Below are 22,647 nucleotides of genomic sequence, written 5' to 3'. Positions count from 1 at the left end.
ATGCTTGAGCTAGAGAGTGCAAAGGAGAGACGTTGCCAAACATAGAACGGTTTAAATAATTGCATCTTGCACATTGGTTCCAACACCCTCTCTGATTATATGCACCTTGCTATGGAAATTTACATGATGTGAGGTTGTCTACAATTGTAAACTTTAATAAAATGTGTTTTAAAAAAAATGAAGAGATTCATAGAGAGAAGCAAGAAACTGTCAGAACAATAATTTCAGGCTAAGAGCTATTACAATGAAGAGAAAGGGAAGCCATCCAGTGTTAGAAGCAGATATGCAATTTGAAATTATATTGTTAAAATTAGAGCCAAGGGAGAAAAAAGAGACACAGACCTAGGAAATAATTACGTTGAGGTGGCAGAATATCTACATATGTTTTTTTCGTGCCTCAAACTCAGTACGTTTTTTCAACAAATTGAAAGCTTCCTTTCAGCTGTTCTTAAATGTGAGATAATAGTAACTGCTGAGCTGGTGCTATTGGGCACTGAGCATACCTCTATTAGGTTAAAGCCAATGTCTTATTTTTTATTTATATGTATGGCTGCAGTTAGGTCCTGTATTACTAAGGAATGGATTAGTCCAGATCCTCCCTCGTTCTTTACTTGGCGGGAAAAATTATTGTGTATGTATAATACTGAGTCTGCTATTTATAAGTTAAAGGGGGTTAAAAGAAGAGCTCTGGGGGGGAAAATTTGGGCACCTATTGCTGAATGGATTTAATTATGCTGCTTGAATTGTATAAACTCTGTATATTTTTTTGTATTTAATGTGGATATCTTTCTATTTGTGTAACTTTGTATTGCTGTATTTCCTTGCAATAAAACAATAAAATAAAAAAATTAAAATTAAAAAAAAGAGGTAGCAGAATATGCTGAAAACAAAAGATTAGAGAGCATAAAACGAAAGAGAAAATAGCAGAGGAAGGATAGCAAGAAGTTAGATGAGGATGGAAAAAGGCTAAACAATCAGATTATGGGAGAAGTGAGAAAATAAAAGAAGTAAAAAAGAAATGTATGTGGAGAACAGCATTCACATCGAGTGAAAGTGGATGAGGAAAGGGAAAGGAAGAGTGTTGAAAGATGAAAGGAGAAAGAAAAGAAAATAATAGAGAATGATGGGAGCAAAAGAAATGATAATGTAAAAGTAAGAGCAATGGTTTGAGAAGAGGGATTGTCAAGGTGAGTCAGATAATAGGAAATAACAATGTGGAGAAAGAGATTTGGGGTGAGGGTGGAAATCACTAGGAAGGAAAAAGAAAAGGAGAAATGCAAGAAAGTAGAAAGGATGGCAAAGAATCCAAGACACCGCAACACAAAATGTGAAGACTGTGAAGACAGTACATGATTTTTATGTTAGGGATAGGACATCCCAGCAAAATGTAATGACCCAGGGGTGTTTAGAAGGTGGACGCCGTACCTGTCGGTTGCAATGATGTCAGGGGAGAGTTAATAAAAGGGCCCAGGAGTTTTGCCTCATTGCTGATTACCAGTGAATCTTACCCGGGTGCCTGTGTCCGTTTATTTGGCAACCGTGTGGCCTCGTCCATACAAGGAATACACAGCAACTTAACAGTGATAAAAACAGAGAATACAGATTGGAGAAAGACACATAATGATACTCAAAGAGGTAAAGATGAGAAATGGGGAGGGGTGATATCTGTTTTTCACTAGAATGACAAATTTGCAAATGTAATCTAGATGAATAAAAGTCTCCATGCACACCCTCTGTTAGCGGGTACTAGTATCAGAACAAGCATCCTTTGCTATGTTACTCTTATTGTTCCTTTGGGTATTAGGATCCTCCAGGATGATTTTATGAGGAGAACTGGCGCAACACAGCGGGGCCAATGTCATTTATCTAGCCATAATAAAGACAAGTTACTTACCTGTACACTGTGGTTCTCCAGTATTGATATCTTTCATAGATTCACATGCTTGAATCTTCCCCGTCGTCATGGTAGGAGTCTCGCGGTATTTAAAAGAAATGCGTTACTTACCTGTAACTGCAGTTATCCAGTATTGGTGTCTTTCATAGATTCACATGCCTGAATCATTCCCCGTCGTCGAGATGGGAGTCCCCGGTACATAGAAAAGTAATGTCCTATAGACATACATAGAGAAAAGTAGGCCTAAAGGCCTTGCCTTAGTAGCCTATCTATGTCCTTTTGTAAAAAGGACCAAACTCCAGAAGGTAGCCAATCAGCTACCACCTACGTCTAGAACCTTCCTGTCAGGAGCCTCAGTCTCTCAGATTTTCGTACGCACTAAGCTAGGTAGGTGTAATATATGGTATAGAGAGAGAGAGAGAGATGAGACCTTCCTGGGGAGGCGGGAGGGTTGCATGTGAATCTATGAAAGACACCAATACTGGATAACTGCAGTTACAGGTAAGTAGCGCATTTCTTATCCAGTATTATGGGTGTGTTTCATAGATTCACATGCCTGAATCAGAGTAGCAAGCAATACATTATGCACATTTGTGATGGAACAGTATAAGCAGTCTGAGATAATACATATCATGCGACTAGTAACCATCAACAAGTAAAAAGAATAAAGTAAATACATGTGCATACCAGTAAAGGATGGTGGGAAGGAGGAAGGCTCATCTTACTGGAATAGATGGCGAAGCACAGCCTGGCCCACAGCCGCATCCTGCATCAGTTCCGTATCCAGGCAGTAGTGCCTGGTAAAGGTGTGCAGCGACTTCCAGGTCGCTGCCCTGCAAATGTCCAGAATTGGCACTCCAGCGAATAGTGCCGCCGATGTGGACACAGCTCTTGTAGAATGAGCTCGTACTTTGGATTGTAGTGGCCGTCCGGCTTTGTCATGGCAAAAGGCAATTGCCGAAGATGTCCATCTTGAAATACTTTGTTTGGAAAGTGGCATGCCTTTCCTCGGTCTGCTGAAAGCTATGAAAAGCTGATTCGTTTTCCTGAAATGTTTTGTTTTGTCAAGGTAAAACTTAAGACACCTCTTTAGGTCCAAAGAGTGCAGTGATCTTTCAGCTGCAGTACTAGGATTTGGGAAGAATGATCTTAGGACTAGTGGTTCATTTAAATGGAAGTCCGAGGGGACCTTAGGAATAAAGCGAGGATTAGTTCTTAAAATCACTCTATCTTCCTTGAACTGCATGAAGGGATCCTGTATGGAAAGAGCTTGTAGCTCGCTGACCTGTCTCGCTGAGGTCAGAGCTAGAAGAAGGGCTGTCTTCCATGAAATGTATTTGATCTCAGCCCTATGAATGGGCTCAAACGGGTGTTTCATTAATTGGTTGAGTACCACATTAAGATGCCATGTTGGTGGAACTCTGCGTGGCCGAGGAAAGGATCTGTAGAGCCCTTTAAGGAATTGCTTTATTAGTCTGTGGGACCAGAGAGAGGGTCCTTGCGAAGTTCTTGTAAAGCGGGAAATTGCTGCCAGATGAACTCTGATAGAGGCATGTGCAGGTCCCGATTGTGCCAGGTGTAATAGATATGGTAGGAGCTGTTCCGGAGTAACCCGAAAGGGATGGAGATCTTTGTCCATACAGCAAAGGCAAAAGCGTTTCCATTTCAAGGAATACGTTTTGTTTGTGCTGTCTGCTCTTGCCTACGCTAGGACATCCTTGCACTCCTGCGGAATGTTCAGTTGGTAGAACTCTCGGTACTCAGGAGCCATGCCGACAATCTGAGAGATTTCAGATTCGGGTGCAGAACTTGGCCTTTGGACATCGTGAGTAGGGATGGATGTTGGCCCAGATGGATTGAAGGTTGGACTGAGAGGCGATGGAGGTCCGTGAACCAATGCTGCCTCGGCCAGTACGGGGCAATGAGAATCAGGGTGCAGTGCTCCATTTTTATTTTCCGAATGACTCTTGTTATCAGGGGAAATGGCGGAAATGCGTACGGAAACATGTTGTGCCAGGCGATGGAAAATGCATTTCCTAGTGACCGCGACTGGGGATGCCAGCTTGCGAAGCTGTGGCATTTGGCGTTCTGTTTGGTGGCAAAGAGGTCGATCTGCGGTCTCCCCCATTCCGAGAAAATGTCGTTCAGCACTTTTTGGTCTAGTTCCCATTCGTGGGACAGGGATCTCTGTCTGCTTAGAGCATCCGCTATGACGTTGTCCTTGCCTGGGACATACTCTGCTACTAGCGTGACATGGTGTAGTACTAGCCAGTTCCAAATTTTCTGCGATTCGCGAGATAGTGTCAGCGAACGCGTCCCTCCCTGCTTGTTCAAGTAGTGCATTGTTGTTGTGTTGTCCGTTCTTACAAGCACTGCTGAGTTTTTGATGCGTGGGAGGAAGGCCTGTAGAGATAGAAAAACTGCTCTCAGTACTCCCCATCCCTCTAGAGAGGCATCTGTAGTTATTACGTGTGGAGTTGCAGGCAGCAGGAACGTTAGGCCTTGCGATAGGTTCTTGGGTGTTCTCCACCAGATTAAGGCCTTGGTTATTTGTTGAGTAATCACGATGTGATCCTCGAAGGAGCCTGTACACTGAGTCCACTGCTTGGTCAAGGCCTCTTGTAGGGGGCGCATCCTGAGCCGACAGTGAGGCATGAGTAGTATACACGAGGACATCATCCCTAGGAGGGACTTGAAAGTACGGACCCGGATGGTGTTCTTGGAAGTCACTGCGGTGGCCAGAGTAATTAGTTTGTGTTTCCTCACTTGAGATGGGAATGCTTTTGAAGATGTCGTATTTAAAGTTGCCCCTAGAAATGTTAGAACTCTGGAGGGCTGTAAGGTTGACTTTTCGTGATTGAGCGTCAGGCCTAGTTTTTGGAAAATATTGAGACAGGCGTTGGAAGACTCTGCTGCGCCTGCCATAGATGGTGCTTTCACCAGCCAGTCGTCCAGGTAGGGGAAGACTTGGTGTCCCTGCTGTCATAGGAAAGCTGCCACAGGGGAGAGGCACTTGGTGAAAATTCGAGGTGCCGATTTGAGGCATGGGAGGACACAGAATTGGTAGTGCTGACCTGCCACTGCGAATCTTAGGAATTTTCTGTGGCGCTTGTGTATTGGGATGTGGTAATATGCGTCTTGTAGGTCTAAAGACGTCATAAAGTCTCCTTCCTCCATAGAGCTCAAGATCTCCTGAATGGTCACCATCCGAAACGATTGGCTCTTCAAGAATGTATTGAGAGCCCTGAGATCTAGTATGGGCCTCCATTTCTTCATTTTCTGTTGAATTAGAAAGAAGCGGGAATAAAAACCCTTCCCTTTTTGAGCAGATGGGACTCGCTCTATTGCTCCTTTTTTCAACATTGAAGAGATTTCTTGAAGGAGTAAGCGTAGGTGTCTGTGTTGAACCTTGTGAGGAGGAGTTATCGGGGGGATTGAACTGAATTACAATGAATGTCCGAATTGCATTATTTGGAGCACCCACCGATCCGTTGTTATTGATCTCCAATTGTGGAGGAAGTGTGTTAGTTTTCCTCCAATTTTGAAAGAACGAGATGGTGGAGGGACTGGCTGTTGGAAATGGTCATTGGCGTCCGCCAGTTGTTTTCCTCTGGTTTTTTCCCCTGAAGTTTGATCTTCCGTAAGAGGTCTGGCGACCTTGCTGCTGTGGGTGTTGCTGGTATTGTGAACGGCCTTGGGTACATGAATTTGAGGGTTTGCTCTGGTATGATCCTCTGTAAGAGGGCTGACCTCTACCCCTGTTCCCTCGAAAGGACTGGTTTTTGGACTGTAACGTGCCAAGAGCTCGTGCCGTGTCTGTATCTTTCTTGATTGTCTGTAAGGCTTCGTCTATTTTCTCACCGAATAGGTGTTGCCCGTCATAGGGCATGTCTAGGACCTTAGTTTGGACTTCTTGGCGGAAGGATGTTGCTTTGAGCCACCCTTGTCGTCGCAAGACCGCGGCGCCTGCCAGCTGTCTGAAGCCTGTCATTGCGACATCTACAGCACAATCAATAATTTCTGATGCTGAGGTTTGTCCCTCCTTTAGGAGTGATTGAACTTTCTCCTTTAGGTCTTCAGGTATTTCTGTCAGGTATGGGACAATGTCTTCCCACAATTGTCTGTTGTATCGCCCCAGTAGCGCAATGGCGTTAGCTACTTTGATGGTCATGGCTGATGTGGTTGAAAAACGTTTGCCAATACCATCTAGTTTCCTGCCCTCCTTGTCTGGTGGTGCTGACAGTGGAGAGGACGGATTTCTAGAGTTCTTTTGAGCCGCCTGGGTGACCACAGAATCTGGCTTGGGATGCCCATTAAGGCAGGTTGGTGCTGTTGTTGGAGCTTTATACTTCTTATCCAGTCTGGGCACCACTATGGAGACCGAGGCTGGTGTTTGCATTAATTGTTGACCTTGTTCCCATATGTGATCAATTATGGGAATTGATCTGGTTGTCTTTTTGATCGGGTCTTTAAAATCGTATAAGAAACAGTCTGTTTCATGTGATTCCATAGTCATGTGGAATCTCGTGGCTGCTCTCTCCACTAAATTGTGGAATCCGCCAATGTCCGCTGGCGGGGATTCTGAAGTATTGGGTTCAGGTGTGGCTGGGTAAGGAGCGATGTAATCTTCATCATCTCTGTGATTGGACAGGTCTTCCCGTACCTCCCCTTCTTCTGGTTCCTCGCCCTCGTCGCCAGAGGACTGGATATGATGAACTGATTCTCTCTCCTGAGGGATTTCCAAAGGTGCTGGTCTTGTCTTTGGAGATGGGTGCGGCCTCGACGATGCTGGTGTTTTCTCCTTTGAAGGGGCCGTTGGTGATTCAGGAAATCGTTTCTTGTAGTCCTGTATCAAGAACTGTAGATCTGAGACTATAGATACTGGAAGGCAGACATAGGAGTGACCTGTGACTGGACCTGTGCATGTACAGTCTCCTCCGTAAAAACGACTTCATCTCCATCTTCATCTGTGCTTTGGCACTTTACAATAAGATCTGAAGGACTAGTTGCTTGACCATACTGGTCATTGTCTGATTCATCATCCTGTAGAAGACAAGATGGTGGTAATTTTTGTACCCTACTTGGAGATGTTAGATCTGGCGTAATTGGATTTTTGGTACTCTTTTTTGGCGGAATCAAATCTGATTTTTTCCATGGTGTCGACGATGTCGCCGTCGTCGTCGATGGTGCTGTCGTCGACTGTATTCCTATTGGCGATGGTGAGGTCGTCGACGGACTCTTCGTCGACGGTACTTCCGTCGTCGACGGTCCCTTAGTCGACGGTGCCTTCGTCGTCGACGGCACCTTCGTCGACGGTGCCTTCGTCATCGACGGTGCGGTCGACGACGGTGTCTTTGTCGTCGATGATGTCTTTAACGTCGTCGATGTCTTCGTCAACGGTACACCTGATGCCGATGGTGTCTTCGTCGTCAGTGCAGGTGTCGACGGTTTTTGTTTTGTCGTCGACGGTGTCGTCCTCGTCAATGCCGTCGACGGAACCTTAAGCAACGTCGATTGCTTTTTTATAAGGATAATCGAAGACACAGGCTTACCCGCCGTCAATGATTGAGTGGTCGTCGTCGTCGATGATAGGCTGACGACGCCATCGTCGTCGACACCGTCGTCGTCGATGTGGAGACATAGACTGCAGAGACGGTTTTTCTCATCATTGAAGAAAGCGTCGACAAACTCGTCGACGATGACTGTGTTGGCTTCCTGAAGGCAGGAACCTCCTTGTCAGATGTGACAGATTTTACCTCAGAAGACTTTGTGGCAGTCTTTTTAGGAGGGACGTCTGTAGGGCTAGGGGAAGCAACCCTTGGCCTCTTCAGGGATAGTTTTGATGAAACTGAAGCCATTTCACCGTCCTCTGAAGACAGCATATCATCATCTCTGGTTTTGAGTCTGTTCAACCAGAGGAGCAGTCTTCCTTCCCTGTCTTTAAGTGTCTTTGTAGAGAATGTTCTACAAATTCTACATTCTTTAGGAGAATAATCAGGATAAAGACAGTATAGGCAAGTTTCATGCTTGTCATCGACGTGCAGTCTCTTCTTACCACAAGATGAACAGGCTCTGAATAGACCTTTCTTCTGGTGAACAGCCATTGTTGTTTGTTGAAGAAAATATCCAATTTCTGTGAGGAAAAGAGATCTAGGAAACCTGAGGAGAACTCAGGTGGAGACTCCCTAGCACAACGTGCGGTAGAAAATCTGAGAGACTGAGGCTCCTGACAGGAAGGTTCTAGAGGGAGGTGGTAGCTGATTGGCTACCTTCTGGAGTTTGGTCCTTTTTACAAAAGGACATAGATAGGCTACTAAGGCAAGGCCCTTAGGCCTACTTTTCTCTATGTATGTCTATAGGACATTACTTTTCTATGTACCGGGGACTCCCATCTCGACGACGGGGAATGATTCAGGCATGTGAATCTATGAAAGACACCCATAATACTGGATAATATAACAGTATGAAAGAAAATGTCAAGGAAAACCAATGCAAAGTGAACCAAATGTTGGTAACCTATTGTCCTCCTTATAGGATCCAACTAACAGCCAATGAGATGCCAGCCCTGAGACAATAATCCCTTGCAGAGCCACGGTACCTCAGATTTCAAGCACAAGTATAGAGTAAGTTTCCCATCATAAGGTAAGAGTGGTTTGCCTTAAAACGGGGAGGTGGGCGGGCTGCATGTGAATCTATGAAAGATATACATTTTGGAGAACCACAGTGTACAGGTAACTTGTTTTTTCTCCAGCATTGAATCTTTCATAGATTCACATGCTTGAAACAGAATAGAAAGCAGTACATAAAATCCAGAAGAGTGTTTTAAGGGCAAAACTCCTTTGCTCCTTCTGAACCAAAAAAACACTTTACAACCTATAGGTTGAAGCAAAAAGATAGTAGCTTGTCTGTCCCTAAGGTTAAAACAACAAAGACTAAATATATATATATATATATATATATATATATATATATATATATATATATATATATATATATATATATATAAAACTATAAACGCATGGAATCACAACACATATTTATGTGTATACAGATATAGGATTCTGAGAAAATTACCCTAATGAAATAGTCAACGGAGTACAGTCTGTCCCACCGCGGAATCTCCTTTCCATGCTGCATCCAAACAGTAATGTCTGGTAAAGGTATGTACATTTGACCATGTTGCTGCCCTACATATGTCCGTTAGTGACACTCCCGCGAACAGTGCAGCAGAAGTAGCCATCTTCCTTGTCGAATGAGCCAATACTTTCGAAGTCAGTGGTCTTCCTGCATTCTCGTGACAAAATGCAATTGCTGAAGAGATCCACTGGGATATTTTGTTTCTAGACAAAAAGTACCCATTTCTGGGAGGAGCAAAAGCATTAAGCAATTGATTTGATTTCCGAAATGTCTTTGTCCTATAAATGTAGGGGAGAAGATGTAGCCTTATGGCTAGAGCAGTCGACCTCGAAGCTGGGGAACCGTGTTCGAGTCTCGGCAGCAGCGCTCAACATCCTGTGATTCTGGGCAAATCACTTAATCTCCCTGTGCCTAACAAAAATGAATGTGTCCGTTTGTAACAAAACTGGTGCTCATGTAAAGTGCTCTGATACCTGATTTCTCGGGTCTAGTTCACGTTATATAAAACTCTAAAAAAAAAAAAAAGTTACATTTCAAGCAACGTCTGACATCTAGCGTGTGAAGAGATCTTTCCACTAGGGAAGTTGGCTTCTGAAAGTATGTAGGTAGAATAACTGGTTCATTTAGATGGAAAGAACTGAGGACTTTTGGAATGAACGTTGGATTCATTCTCAGCACCACCTTACCCTTCTTGAATTGCATGAAGGGTCCAGAAATTGAGAAAGCTTGTATTTCATTAACTTTCCAGGCCCATGTCAGGGCTAGTAATAGTGCTGTTTTCCAGGACACGAACCTTAAGTCAGCCTTATGAATAGGTTGGAAAGATGCTTTCATCAGCTGTGCAAGAACCGTGTTCAATTGCCAGGGAATGGCTGGAAGCTTTATTGGTGGAAATACTCTGAAGAGTCCTTTCATAAACTCCTTCATTACTCTGGCAGACCAAAGAGAAACCTGTCACGGTTTTCTCCGGTACCTCGATATTGCAGATAGATGCACTTTAAGAGATGAATGGGCTAAACCTGTTTTGGCTAAATGTAGCAAATGCAGCAGTATTTGCTTGGGTGTTGACTGAAGAGGGTGTAAAGAGTGATCCGAACACCATTGACAGAACCTTTTCCATTTTGCAGCATATGTTTTATTGGTGGTAATTGCAATTGAGTGACTGAGAATATCTCAGCAGTCTTGAGAAATATTCAAGGATTGAAATTCCTGGTCATGAGGTTCCAAGCCGACAAATTCAGAGAGCTTATCTGTGGATTCACCACTTGACCCGTTCTCATGGATATCAGATCGTGTACAGGCAGAAATCGAATGTGAAGGGATATCAACATTCACAGGAGTTCCTTGAACCAGAACTGTCTTTGCAATGCCGTTTGCTATGCCGGTGCTATGAGGATCAGATGGCACGGTTCTGATTTCATCTTGCGTATTACTTTCGGAATTAAAGTAAATAGTGGAAATGCATAGGCAAACATTCCCATCCATCGTAAGTTGAAGAGCATTCCCCCACTAATCCTTCTGAGGAAATTTGCTGGCAAAACTTTTGAATTTCTTGTTTTCTCTTGTTGCAAATAGGTCTAGACCTGGAGTCCCCCATTGATCAAATATTTGTAAAATCCGATGGCAATTCAACTCCCATTCGTGGCAGAGGTTTGAGGATCTGCTTAGGGTCTGCCCATGTGTTGTGGACTCCTGGAACATGTTGAATCTGTAGAGTGATATTGTATTTTAGAAGCCACTGCCAAATCTCTTGAACCTGAGAGGATAAGTTTGTGATTTTGTTCCTCCTTGCTTGAGCAGGTAAAACATAGTGGTAGTGTTGTCCTTTCTCACTAGAACTAGAAATGCTTATAGGCCTAAAAACACAGCTTTTAGTTCCAGCAAGTTGATGTGCATCAGCGCTTTCTGTGAGTTCCAGTGACCCTGAATTTCCAGGTCCTGTAGGTGCGCTCCCCACCCCTGCAAGGATGCGTCCGTTGTCATTATGAAACTGGTAGGTAGAGGCTCGAACAGTAGTCCTGTTGAAAGATTCGTTCTTACTCCATGTTAGACCTGGCATCATTGGCATGAGTCTCCCTTCCATTTTTGACGGATTGCCTCCTCTGTTTTGATATGTTTTTGCTGGTTTTATGCTTTGGCACTGTGCCATTGCTAATCAGTGCCACAGTGCAAGTGCTCCCTATGTTAAATTGATGTACTAATTGGTTATTCCATGATTGGGTTATTTGATTTACCTTTCAGCCCCTAGTAAAGTGCACCATGTGTGCCCAGGGCTTGTAAATCAAATCCTGCTGGTGGGCTTGCAGCACTGGTTGTGCCACCCACAGAAGCAGCTTGTAAAATGTGTCTCAGGCCTGCCATTGCAAGGCCTGTGTGATGTCTAGCACTGCCATGTCTACTTGGACAAGTGCACCCACTTGCCAGTCCCTAAACCTTCCCTTTGCTTCATATTAGACACCCCTTTGGTAGGCCCAAGGGCAGGGTGCATTGTAAGTATAAGGTAGGGGATGCTCTGATGTGTGTAGCATGTTCTAATAGTGAATTACAGCCATTTTCGTTTTTCACTATTGAAGGCTACCTGTTCTCATAGGCCAGAATGGGCAGTTAGAGTATTACATTCTTATAATCCTAACTGACTCAGGGAACATGGTAGAAATTCGAATTTAGTATGCCTGAAATCAGAATAATAAAATACATCTTTTAGTAAAGTTGGTTTTAATATTCTGTGTTTGAAAATACCACTTTTATAAAGTAGGTATTTTTTTTGCCTAACTGTCCAGGCCTGCCTTTGCTAGGTTGTGTATCCTTGTCTCGGTTTGTAAGTGACAAGGCTGGGGGATTCCAGGAGACAGGCTGGGGCAGCCCGGTGGTGAATAGAGAGATATGCATCTAGATGGGAGGGAGGAGTTGCACCTGGGACCTGAATAGGGCTGGGCCTTCCCTCTACAATATTGGCTCCACCTCCTGTGGCTTGTCTGATGTCTCTGCCCTGCACTGTGAAAGGAGAGGAGGAATCATGTCAACAGAGTGCTCCAGAGCTGTATCTTCCCTCCCTTGTGCTGGCTCCACCTCCTGTGGGGCGGCTGATGTCTCTGCCCTGCACAGTGAAAGGAAGAAGAGAGTCATGTAAACAAAGTGCTCAGGAACTGGTTTGTACTAGGCAGAGGCCTCTCTGCCTTCAGAGAACAAAGGATTTTGGGGTATAAATATTGGGACGCTGATGCCAAGAAATTAGATCACTTCTGGACAAGAAACCTTTCTTCCAAGGAGAAGAACCAAGGAAGCTGCAGGAGTTGTACTGCCCCTCTGCCAGTGTGCTATTTGCCGGGTTGGCCTGCAGTGGTTGCTTCATTGCCAAGGAAAAGGAGAAGGAACTTTGTAAGGACTTTCATCTACAGAATATTCTCCAAGGCCTTGAACTGTGCTTGCCTCCTGCTGAAGTCTCAGGGACAAAAGACTTCACCTCCAGCTCCCCACTGAATTTCCTTGCTGGGAATTCTGACTCCAGACACTTGCGTGCCGCTGGGAACTGGATGCGCGACGCATCAAGAAGAAGCGTGTCGCCGCCGCAACTGAAATCGTCACATCGCCGGAGAAGCGAGCCTTTGCCGCATCTCCCTGGAAGCGTATGTTCATCAAAGCTGCCTGCTGTCGCATCATCGGAGAAGCGTGACGCCATCGAGAGAGTCGCCATCGCATCACCGGAGAAGCATGTCGCAGGACCTGTCGTGGCTCCAAAGTACAGAGTCGTCGCAAGGCTGCCAGGGCGTCATCGCATCCTCATCGCATCGCCGCATCCAGGGCGCCATCTTCTCGAATCGCAACCGGATCATCGCATCGCATCAAGGCGCCATCTTGCACACCGCAACGGGCCCGCACGACGAGAATCTACGCATCACTTCCGCACCGGTAAGGATCACGACGCATCCCCTACTCTGCGCAAGCATTGAGGCAGGACGCATCATCTCGCCTGGATCACGGAACGAACGCATCTCCCCCTTTGCGAGCCTTTTGTTTACTTTGCATTACGCATCCAGTTACTCTGTTGAGAACTTTGTCGCATTCATCATCAACTTGAACTAAGCAACTTTAATCATCTTTTAAGCAATCTTAAGTGTAGTATTGTGGATTTTTGTCGTTTGTGGTCTTGTGTTTAAGTCTATATAAAGAATACTTATTTTTATAAAACCTGTGTTGTGTCATCTGTAGTGTTATCACTGTATTACTGTGCATATTCACAAATGCTTACCACACTGCCTCTGCGATAAGCCTGTCTGCTCGTGCCAAGCTACCAAGGGGGTGAGCAGGGGTTATTAAGGAGTGTAATCCCCGTATCCTGACTTAGAAATAAGGGTCCCTATTTTGACAAAGGTGAATACCCTTGCCCACTAGAGACCCCCAGATCTAACCCTCCCCACCATGATAGAGCATTCCTCATTTGTGGAGTGATAAAAACAAGATCCTCGAATGGTCTTTGAGCCTGTATCCATTGCAGATCGATTTGCTCTTGAAGTGGCCGCATGTGAAGTCAACAACATGGAATTAGTGGAATGCAGGATGAAAGCATCCCTGGCATAGACTTGTACATTCTCACTGAAACATACTCTTTACTTTTGATTTGAGACGCCAACTTTAGGATTTTTTGAATGCGTTCTTCTGATGGGTATGCCTTTGCCTCTCTTGTGTTCACTACTGCCCCTAGAAATTGTAGGGTTTGAGATGATACCAGGGAGGATTTCTCCACATTGACTCTTAGGCCTAGGGTTTTGAATAGCCGACGACAAGCTCTTAAGGAGTTTTGAGCTGAATGATATGTTGGCCCTTTTACTATCCAGTCATCTAGATAAGGATAGACCTGGTGTCCTTGCTGTCTCAGAAACGCCGCCACTGATGCCATGCATTTTGTGGACACCCTTGGTGCTGACCGGAGACCAAAGGGCAATACCTTGAACTGATAGTGGCACCCCGCCTCTTCGAACCTCAGGTAACGTCGATGTTTGACGCGAATAGGTATGTGAAAGTATGCGTCCAAGAGATCTAATGATGTCATGAAGTCTCCTCTGTTTAACATTAGGAGAATTTCTTGTAGCGATAGCATTCTGAAGAGTTGTTTCTTTATATATTTGTTTAAACCGGCCTCCATTTGGTACTTTGTTTTTTCTTTATTAGGAAAAAATGGGAGTAGAATCCTTTTCCTCGCTGTTGTTGAGGAACGCTCCTTTCAAAAGAAGGTCTGAGATCTCCTTTAGCAATGTCAGATGATGTTTCTTGGGACTGGGAGGATGTATAGGGATTTTTTTAATGAACTCTAGGGTGTGTCCCTGATGAATGATGTCTAACACCCATTTGTCTACTGTTATTGCTAACCATTGATGGTAATATTGAGAGATGTAGTGGTTCTGATGAGGTTTGCGTCATAGCGAGGTGGGTGGTGCTCGGAAAGTGTCACTGATGTCTACCACTGTCCTGTGTCGTTCCTCATGCCGCAGGTCTTCCAGCCATTTGTTGTTGATAGGGCACATTATGTGATCAGTATTGCTGCTGACTTGCATATTGGCGGAAACCCTGTTGTCGATAGGGTTGGTATCTATATGATTGAAAAGATGGCCTTTGTTGGAATTGGCCTCTTCTACCTCTACCTCGAAAGGACTGATACCGCTGATGTTGCAGTCCTCCTAGTGAGCGTGCCGTGTCTGTGTCAGCCCTAATACCTTGAAGCGCATCATCTATATGCTTCCCAAATAGATATTTTCGCCATCAAAGGGCATGTCGAGAATCTTGGCTTGGATCTCCATACGGAAAGATGTAGCTTTAAGTCAGCCCTGCATGCGTAGAGCGATTGATTGTTCCTGCCATCTGCCTGAAAGCTACTGAAAAGATGTCCATGGCTATATCTATGATCTCTAAAGCTGCCCTAGCCCCTTCTTGTAAAATCTGCATCGCCTCTTCCTCCTTATTGACTGGAAGATGGTCTACAAAAGATGCCAAATCGGACCACATTTGTCGGTTGTACCGACCTAATATGGCTAACGTATTTGATGCCTTGATGGACGTGGCCGCCATTACTATGAAACGCTTTCCCGTACTATCCAGTCTTCTACCATCCTTATTAGGAGGATCAGAACATGTAGCCATAGGATTTCTTGAGCATCTCTGGGCTACTTGCATGACCACCGATTCAGGTCTTGGATGGCCGATTAGACATGCTGTGGACGATTCCGGAGCCATATATTTTTTCTCCATTCTTGGAACTGCCGCAGGTACTGAAGCCGGACTTTTCATAATCTTTATCCCCTCCTCCCATATGGGGTTCACTATTGGTATGGCCCGGATTGATTTTCTAGCGGAATCCTTAAAATCGTATAGGAAACAGTCCGCCTGTTTCACGGAAAGAGGAAAGCCAAACGTCTTCAAGGCCTGCTCTAGCAGTTTGTGAAACCCTCTAATGTTTTCAGGCAGAGAGTTCGCTGGGGAATGAGAGGGAGAAGGAGAGGAAGTTGCCACATAGTCATCCCATTTATCTCCCACAGGCACCACATATTGAGTCAGCGCTCCCTCTTCTGGTTGGTCCTCCACATCACTCTCTATATAGTCATCCCTGATGGCTATCACTCTTGGAGGTAGTGCCTTCCGTGTAACCAGTGGCGGCTGTGAAGTCTCAGAAGAAGGTGCAGCCTGCTGCACACTCGGGTGGTAGGTGCTGGAGCATAAGCTTCCGAGAATTGTTTGTAATGGTCGCTTACCATGTGTCTTAGGTCTGAGATCAATTAAATTGGCACTGAAATGGTATCTTCCTGTGGCGGCGGAAGATTATCCTCTTCCTCCTCAAAATCATAACTCTCCTGAAAGGATTCGTATTTATGTGATTTTGGAGGTTGGGTATGTTCAATGGAGAAATCTGCCTCTAAATACTCCGACTTATCCTGATATTCTTCTTCATTAACTGTATCCTGGCATTTTACCTTGAGGTGAGATGGACTATAAGCAGGCCCAAACTGACCTTCCTCCTCCGATTCCTGCACTTCTGATAAATGAGAAGGTGGAAGTGGCGAGATTTTACTCCAAGATACCAACTCAGATGACCTCCTTCCAGATTCGGGCATCATGAAGAACTTTTCTGACTCCGTCGACGAGATCGTCGACGGTGCCTTCCTTTTAATCGTTATTGTGGTCGACGAGTGTTTTATCTTTGGCAATTTGAAAACTGTTGTCAACGAGGTCGTTGTCGTAGCGGCCATCGACGAGGCCATTGACGTAGTAACTGTTGTGATCCCTGACGTCGACAACGCTGTTGTCGTCAGTGTTGCCCTTGATAATACTATCAGTGAGGGACTGACTGCCGACGATCTTGCTGCCCTTGTCAACGGGGTTGCCGTCGAAAGGTCGTTGACGGAGTCTTTTTTCCCACAGATGTTTTAAGGGGAGAATGTGGCACTGAGGAAGATGAAGCAGACTTCCTAAGAGAGGTGCTTGCAGAGAGGCTGGAAAAATGTCCTTGGTCTTAGAGACTTCAGGCTTCTTAGTATCAGATTTACTGGAAGCAGACTCCAGCTTTCTTTTGCGTTCTGGAGTAGAATGAGCCTCTTCAATGTTCGAATCAGACTCTGATCTGGATTTCTTCTTCTGTAGCCACAGAAGCAAACGTGCCTCTCTGTCTTTAATAGTTTTCGCAGAAAAGGTCCTGCAATGTTTAAAATCCCTGGGAACACAGCCGGGATGTAAGCAGTAGAGACAGTCCTTGTGGGATTCCTCAGAAAACATTTCCAATATGAAGAAACAACAATACCTCTTCTCTGTAGAGAGTTCTGAAGTGGAAATGGTAGGGTCAAAAGTTCAACTGAGAAAAAGCTGAGTAGAGCTCAGGGAGACTCCTTCTCACACAACGTGCGGTAGAAATCTGAGGTATCGTGGCTCTCCAGGGGATTGTGGTTTCAGGGCTGGCAGTTCATTGACTTTTAGTTAGACCTTACAAGAAGGTCAATAGGTTAACAAAATTTGGTTCCCTTTGCATTGGTTTTACATGAACTTTTCTTTCATACTGCTATATTTTAAATAATACTGTGAGACTCCCACTGTGACGATGGGAAAGATTCAAGCATGTGAATCTATGAAAGATTCAACGTTAAAGAAGTGATTTTATGCCACTACATTAATGCAGTACTTTGGAGCATCACACCGATCCTTGCAAACCTAAATCCTTAAAAAATGTATGTGATTGTATCTCAAAATATGAAGCAAAACATATCATCGGGCCAAAATATTGAGAAATAAATCTTGTGACGGTAAATGCATATAGGTAACTATAGATTTACTATTCTTAACTCCACAACTAAATGCCTTGTCGATATATACATGTATATTAATGGTACATATATGTGAAGGTAAATATAGTAAACCTATACTTATATATATACTTCCCTTCCCAATATTTTTGTTCTTGAGAGGTTAGGCCTCAATATTCGGGTGGAAAATTACGTAGGTCTAAGGCAATAATGTTCTTTGTAATTTGACTACACTGCTATACAGATGCAATACCCAGTACCCACCTCAAAGTCAGGCGGTAGCTTTCTCCTGTTTTTCTTCGCAATATGCTCTATGATTGCATGGGCTTCATCATGTCTGTTTTGAGATATCAGCCATCTTGGTGACTCTGGCACACACCTAAAATGGAAGCAAATACTGTAAAGGTACTGAAAGAATCCCGTTGCATTTCTCTCCTATGTACCTTCTACAACAAAAATATAATCTGCACAATTGAAACAGAACAGAAATGGAGTGAATAAAGAGAACTGAGAGAAACTGGCAAATTAAAATTATTTCAATGTAAGGCCATTTGGCATTAACTCTGACTGGGCTAAGTTTCACAGGAAATGTTTCATGCCTCTTATGCAATGGGAAGCCTGTCACCCTACAGATGTGAAATTTCCTCCTACATGAGATCAATTGATAGTACTAGTTCTATGTGCGCTGCCTCTCCTCTGAAGAGGACAGAAGCTGATTGTTCCCCAACACTCACCCTTCAAGGCGCCCATCTGACTTTCAAATGCTGCCCCACAAAAAGGCCCCAGTTGTGTGTGCACCAGGGTCCTCCTAGGCGGCCTTTGGTGCTGCTGAGGAACTCCGAACGGGGAGCAGGGTTCCACTGCCTCGATGGATGGGGAGAGGGCCAATGGGATTTTAAATATCAATGGCCCCCTAAGTGCTACCTTGTTGCCTGGTGGGAAGAAGGCCGATTTTAAACCATCCATCACACAGGACACTTCCTGAGGACATGTCCCACAGCAGCACATGCAATGAGAGATACTAACCAATTTCCTTAGTTTCTCTTCAATCCTTTACAATTATTTCTTCACTCACTAGGTACTATCCAATCCAATCCAAAAATTCTTTATTTCGGCCATTTAGGCCATAAAAGATGCATAAAAACATACATAAAAACATTTTAAATGACATCACATTAAGACGTGCTTAATAGATAAAAACATGCATAGAAACTTTTTAGATAAACCATAAATTTAAGACATAAGACATACTTGGAAAGGATATGTAAAGGAACAACCACTGCCCGTAGAGTTAGTCAAAAAATTCAATGGCATTTGAGTTAAATTGGCAATAAATCCTGTGATAATCATACTTTAAGTAATTTGCTCCTAATGTGCCACATGGCCATTAAAAATTTAGCAACTGCGAATACAATATGAGGGGAGGAGTCCGTTTTCAGTATTCTGAGCGAGTTCACATAGCTCCTTACGCCCAGATTCCTACACAGAGGCACTAGCCAATGTTTCCTTGGTCTCTCGTAGGCTGGGCAAAAGAAGAGAACATGAGATTCCTCCTCCTCACAGTTGCTACAAACGGGGCATATTTTATCCCCCCCATTGGCCCACTTGCACGTGAAGGATTTAATAGGTAAAGTGCCAAACCTCCATTGGATGAATAGCTTTCTTGCCAGAATCGGGAAGATGATGTCCATAAAACTTTCGAAGTAATAAGAATTTTTGGAATCCAGGAAACGTTCAGTTAAAATCCCAGTGCGGGGTGCAAGCATAAGGGAGGCAAGACTTTTTTCCTTATGAAGTTCTACAAGTCTTTTCCGGGAAACCCTTTGGCAACCCAATTCAGGAGCCTCCCACAACTCCTGGAGACTCAACCGAAACAATTCCTGCTTTACAGAGGATAACCATGGAATTTTTCCATTGTGATTTAAATTCATAACATGGAGGAGATCTTGCCTATAATGTTTGAGCTCATTAGTAGACCAAAGCCTATGCCAAAATCTAAATTGCTTTAACTCAAGATCCTCCAATATGGGAGGTAGACCCGTATCTAGTCGTAGAGGAAGCAAAGGTGTACCACGCGGAAGGGCTAAAAGGCGTCTCAAGAAGTTATTTTCAAAACTAGACAACTCTTTTCCAGCTTTGAATCCCCACAACTCGCTGCCATATAGTGCAGCCGACTTGGCTTGTGTTTTGTACATTTCAACTGCAGGGGCTATGGGTTTTCAAAATTGCCCCGGACAGTTGTGACAGCCTTAACCGTGAGCTTGATATCTGTGGATCCCAAGATAAATTCTCATGCAACAATACGCCCAAATACTGGAAGGTATTTACCCTCTCCAAAGTTACTGAGCTCAGTGTGGGGTTAGGTCTTGTCTTAGGGGGGGGGTTAAAAATCATGAATTTGGTCTTCCCTGTATTGATCTCCACACCATACTGTCTACAGAAAAGACCAAATCCGTCCAGGATCCGCTGTATACCCATTGGGGATTTGGAGAGCAAGAGGGTGTCGTCGGCAAACATGATAGCCGGCACCCTTCTGCCCGCCAAAAAAGGGGCATCATTGTCCCTGACCTTACTTAAGTGGGTCAGGACGTTGTTAACGTAAAGGCAAAACAGTGTTGGCGCCAAAACGCAACCCTGCCTTACCCCCCTTAGGACAGGGAACCTCTTGGATAAAGCTCCTCCCCTCCCGCACCGAACTTGGTACTATCAAAAAAATGAGTTTCCCTCATTAGCCACTATAATTCAAAATCACTGTATCCCACTGGATGCCAGACCAACCATATGGCTGCCTCTTAGAATGGCTAATTCCAGCTCACACCACCTCAGGCAACAACTTCTCAGTAAACACTATCAGATATGTAGCTCACCGATTTCGACTACGGTGCTGTACCTATCACACGTGCAGTATTACTTATTCCACCTCTGACATACAGCAGTCAGTCCTTTGTGTATTATCAGCATAGGATAACTTGCAATATATGTGGTGGGTGTATTGATGTATACCAATTTATAGCTGTCTACTTGACTTACATAAACATTTAGCACATTGGGGCAGATGTACAATAGAGGTGATGGAGCGCAGCCCTAGCCTTCTTGGCTTAACACTGCGCTCCGCCACTTCTGAAACACAGGACTGTGCCATATAATATGGTGCAGCTCTGTGTTTCCCCCTGCACTAGTGCTAAATGTAGCTGCCTAGCGCCAATGCAGGCACACTTGCACCATAGTGCAAGGGTGTCTGCATTGCAGGGGAAGATTGTTTATGTGCAGGAAGGGACATCTTCCTGCACATAAACATTCAAGGGCGTTTTACTGTTTCCATCTGTGCTGCACAACGCAGCACACATAGAAACAGCAAAAACACAAAGAAATTGAACAGTTCTCCTCGTTGCGCCAGGGTTAGACCTGTTTTTCACTGGTCTTAATTCTGGCGCTGCCCCATATTTACGCCACCCGTGTAAATATGGGGCTGTATCAAAATCTACGGGTTTTGTGGTGGAACACCCACTGGTACATCCATCGTGCCCGTCCCTTTCACGCTAAGTATAGCGTGAAAGGGTGCCTTATTTACAAGGAAGCGTTGAGCCACGTTAAGTGGCTTAATGATGCCTTGTAAATAAGGCAAAGCCCATATCGCCACCACAATGTCGTGAAAAGTGACGTTATAGGGGCTTGTAAATATGCCAAATAGTGTCTCCACTTGGAATCCTTAGAGGAGGGCAATTAATTAAAATAGGCCCACTCATAATCCCCGCTAAAGCAACACTGTGTTTACGAATAAAATAAGGTATTGTCACTTAAATCGTCAACAATAATAAAATCTGTACCCTCCCAGTGTAATACAGATTAAGGCAAACCTTACACTTCTGGACCCTGGTCCTACTGCACACTGCCATGTGAATGACAACATCAATAGTTTCCCCAGCAGAGAGTGGCTCATATCATATGGTCCTTTCACACTTCTGAGGCCACACATTGCAGCGTCTGCGACAGTAATGCAACAAGTTCATAGGTCCTCACTCCCATCACAGCTGTCTCATCTCTAAATCAGTTCGACAGGTTCTGAGGTGAGCCACCTTTACAAGTAAGCTACAAATTCCCTTCTCATGGGAGTGGAGTAACAGAAAACTGCAAAACGTGGCGCCACATAATTTTCCCACAGAAGTTGGGTAAGACAACTACTCTTAACTCTTTCAAACCACCTCCAAACTCCTCTGTCACGTGCTTCAAGGCATGAAGCACATAAGCTGACTACACCCTCACAGGCTGTTAAGCGAGAGTGTTTACTCTCGCATTTTTCTTCACATCTTCCACAACCTACCAACCCCCCGTATTTCTCTGCTTCTCACTTTCTCGAAATCTCTTTCTCACTCGCTACCCCTCTCTTTGTTGCTTATCTTTCCCACTCTCGCTGTCTCTCTCCCCACCCCTCTGTATCTCTCTCTTATTAGATAGTTGGTGACACACTGAAAATGAACATGCTCTAAACCACTCGCGTTCAACTCAGATCCAAGGTAGACACCTATGGCAAGAATACATTACACACCATACTTAATGTTTACTAAACAAGCCTTTACATCTTTCAAAAAAGTTGACATTTACATCTGATCAATGCAATTCTTCAAATTGAGTAATTTTCTAAGTCCATCTCACAATTGGTTTTCAAACTAAAGGTTTTTCCCATTCAGCTGTTTAAAAAAATGTCCTCAATATTTCAAGACCATATGTAGCTTTTCCCTCCATCTACAGATAAAGGATGTTTTTTTCTAAGTCTTTGTTCTTATGTTATTTTACCTATTAATAGTAACATTAGATATATTTTAATGTCCATCTTGTCAGCCAGCATATTGCGTATCCACCTCATTTATCAGGCTGCGACAAATCAGAATTTCCGTACATGAACATCGAGTCTGCCTGTATCTGCCGTTCAAAGAAACCTTCCTTCCTCCCTCTTGTTTATTATGAAAAAGCCTTGAAACTAATTCTAGTTTTCAGTTGCATCTTCAAATGTTTAAATTTTCCAATTATGATGACTTTTTCCTTTCCTGTCTCTCATGGTTACTTTGTTCTCATGTCTGTACTTTTATGTTTATTTGCATTTTCTTTTAAACTATTTGATTGTTTTGTTTGTTGTGACCAGTGTTTATGAATAATATCAGTGCGGATCAAAGGAGCAGGTGAAATTGTGAATGTCATTCATACGCGTGGTGTGTGTGTGCAAGTGTCCGCATGTGCCTGTGTTTTTGTCTGCAGGTGTATAAAGGTATGTGTCATGATTTTAATAATATATACGTTTGCATGTTTGTGCGGCCACACGTATGGGTGTGTCTGCCC

The 22,647-nt window shown here is 44.1% G+C and overlaps 1 protein-coding gene across 1 annotated transcript in view; it reads right to left on the bottom strand.

The window, feature by feature from the left end:
- The window catches only part of LOC144763410 (solute carrier family 22 member 2-like), a 592,130-nt gene that overhangs the window by 330,276 nt on the left and 239,207 nt on the right, over positions 1-22,647 (bottom strand). The window contains exon 5 of the mRNA XM_078648982.1: positions 17,578-17,692. Within this exon, the coding sequence (XP_078505108.1) occupies positions 17,578-17,692 (115 nt within the window). The remainder of the gene's footprint in view (positions 1-17,577; positions 17,693-22,647) is intronic.

Source organism: Lissotriton helveticus, chromosome 6 (assembly GCF_964261635.1).
Source record: "Lissotriton helveticus chromosome 6, aLisHel1.1, whole genome shotgun sequence".
Lineage (NCBI taxonomy): Eukaryota > Metazoa > Chordata > Amphibia > Caudata > Salamandridae > Lissotriton > Lissotriton helveticus.
This window is presented reverse-complemented; position numbering and strand designations above follow the sequence as displayed.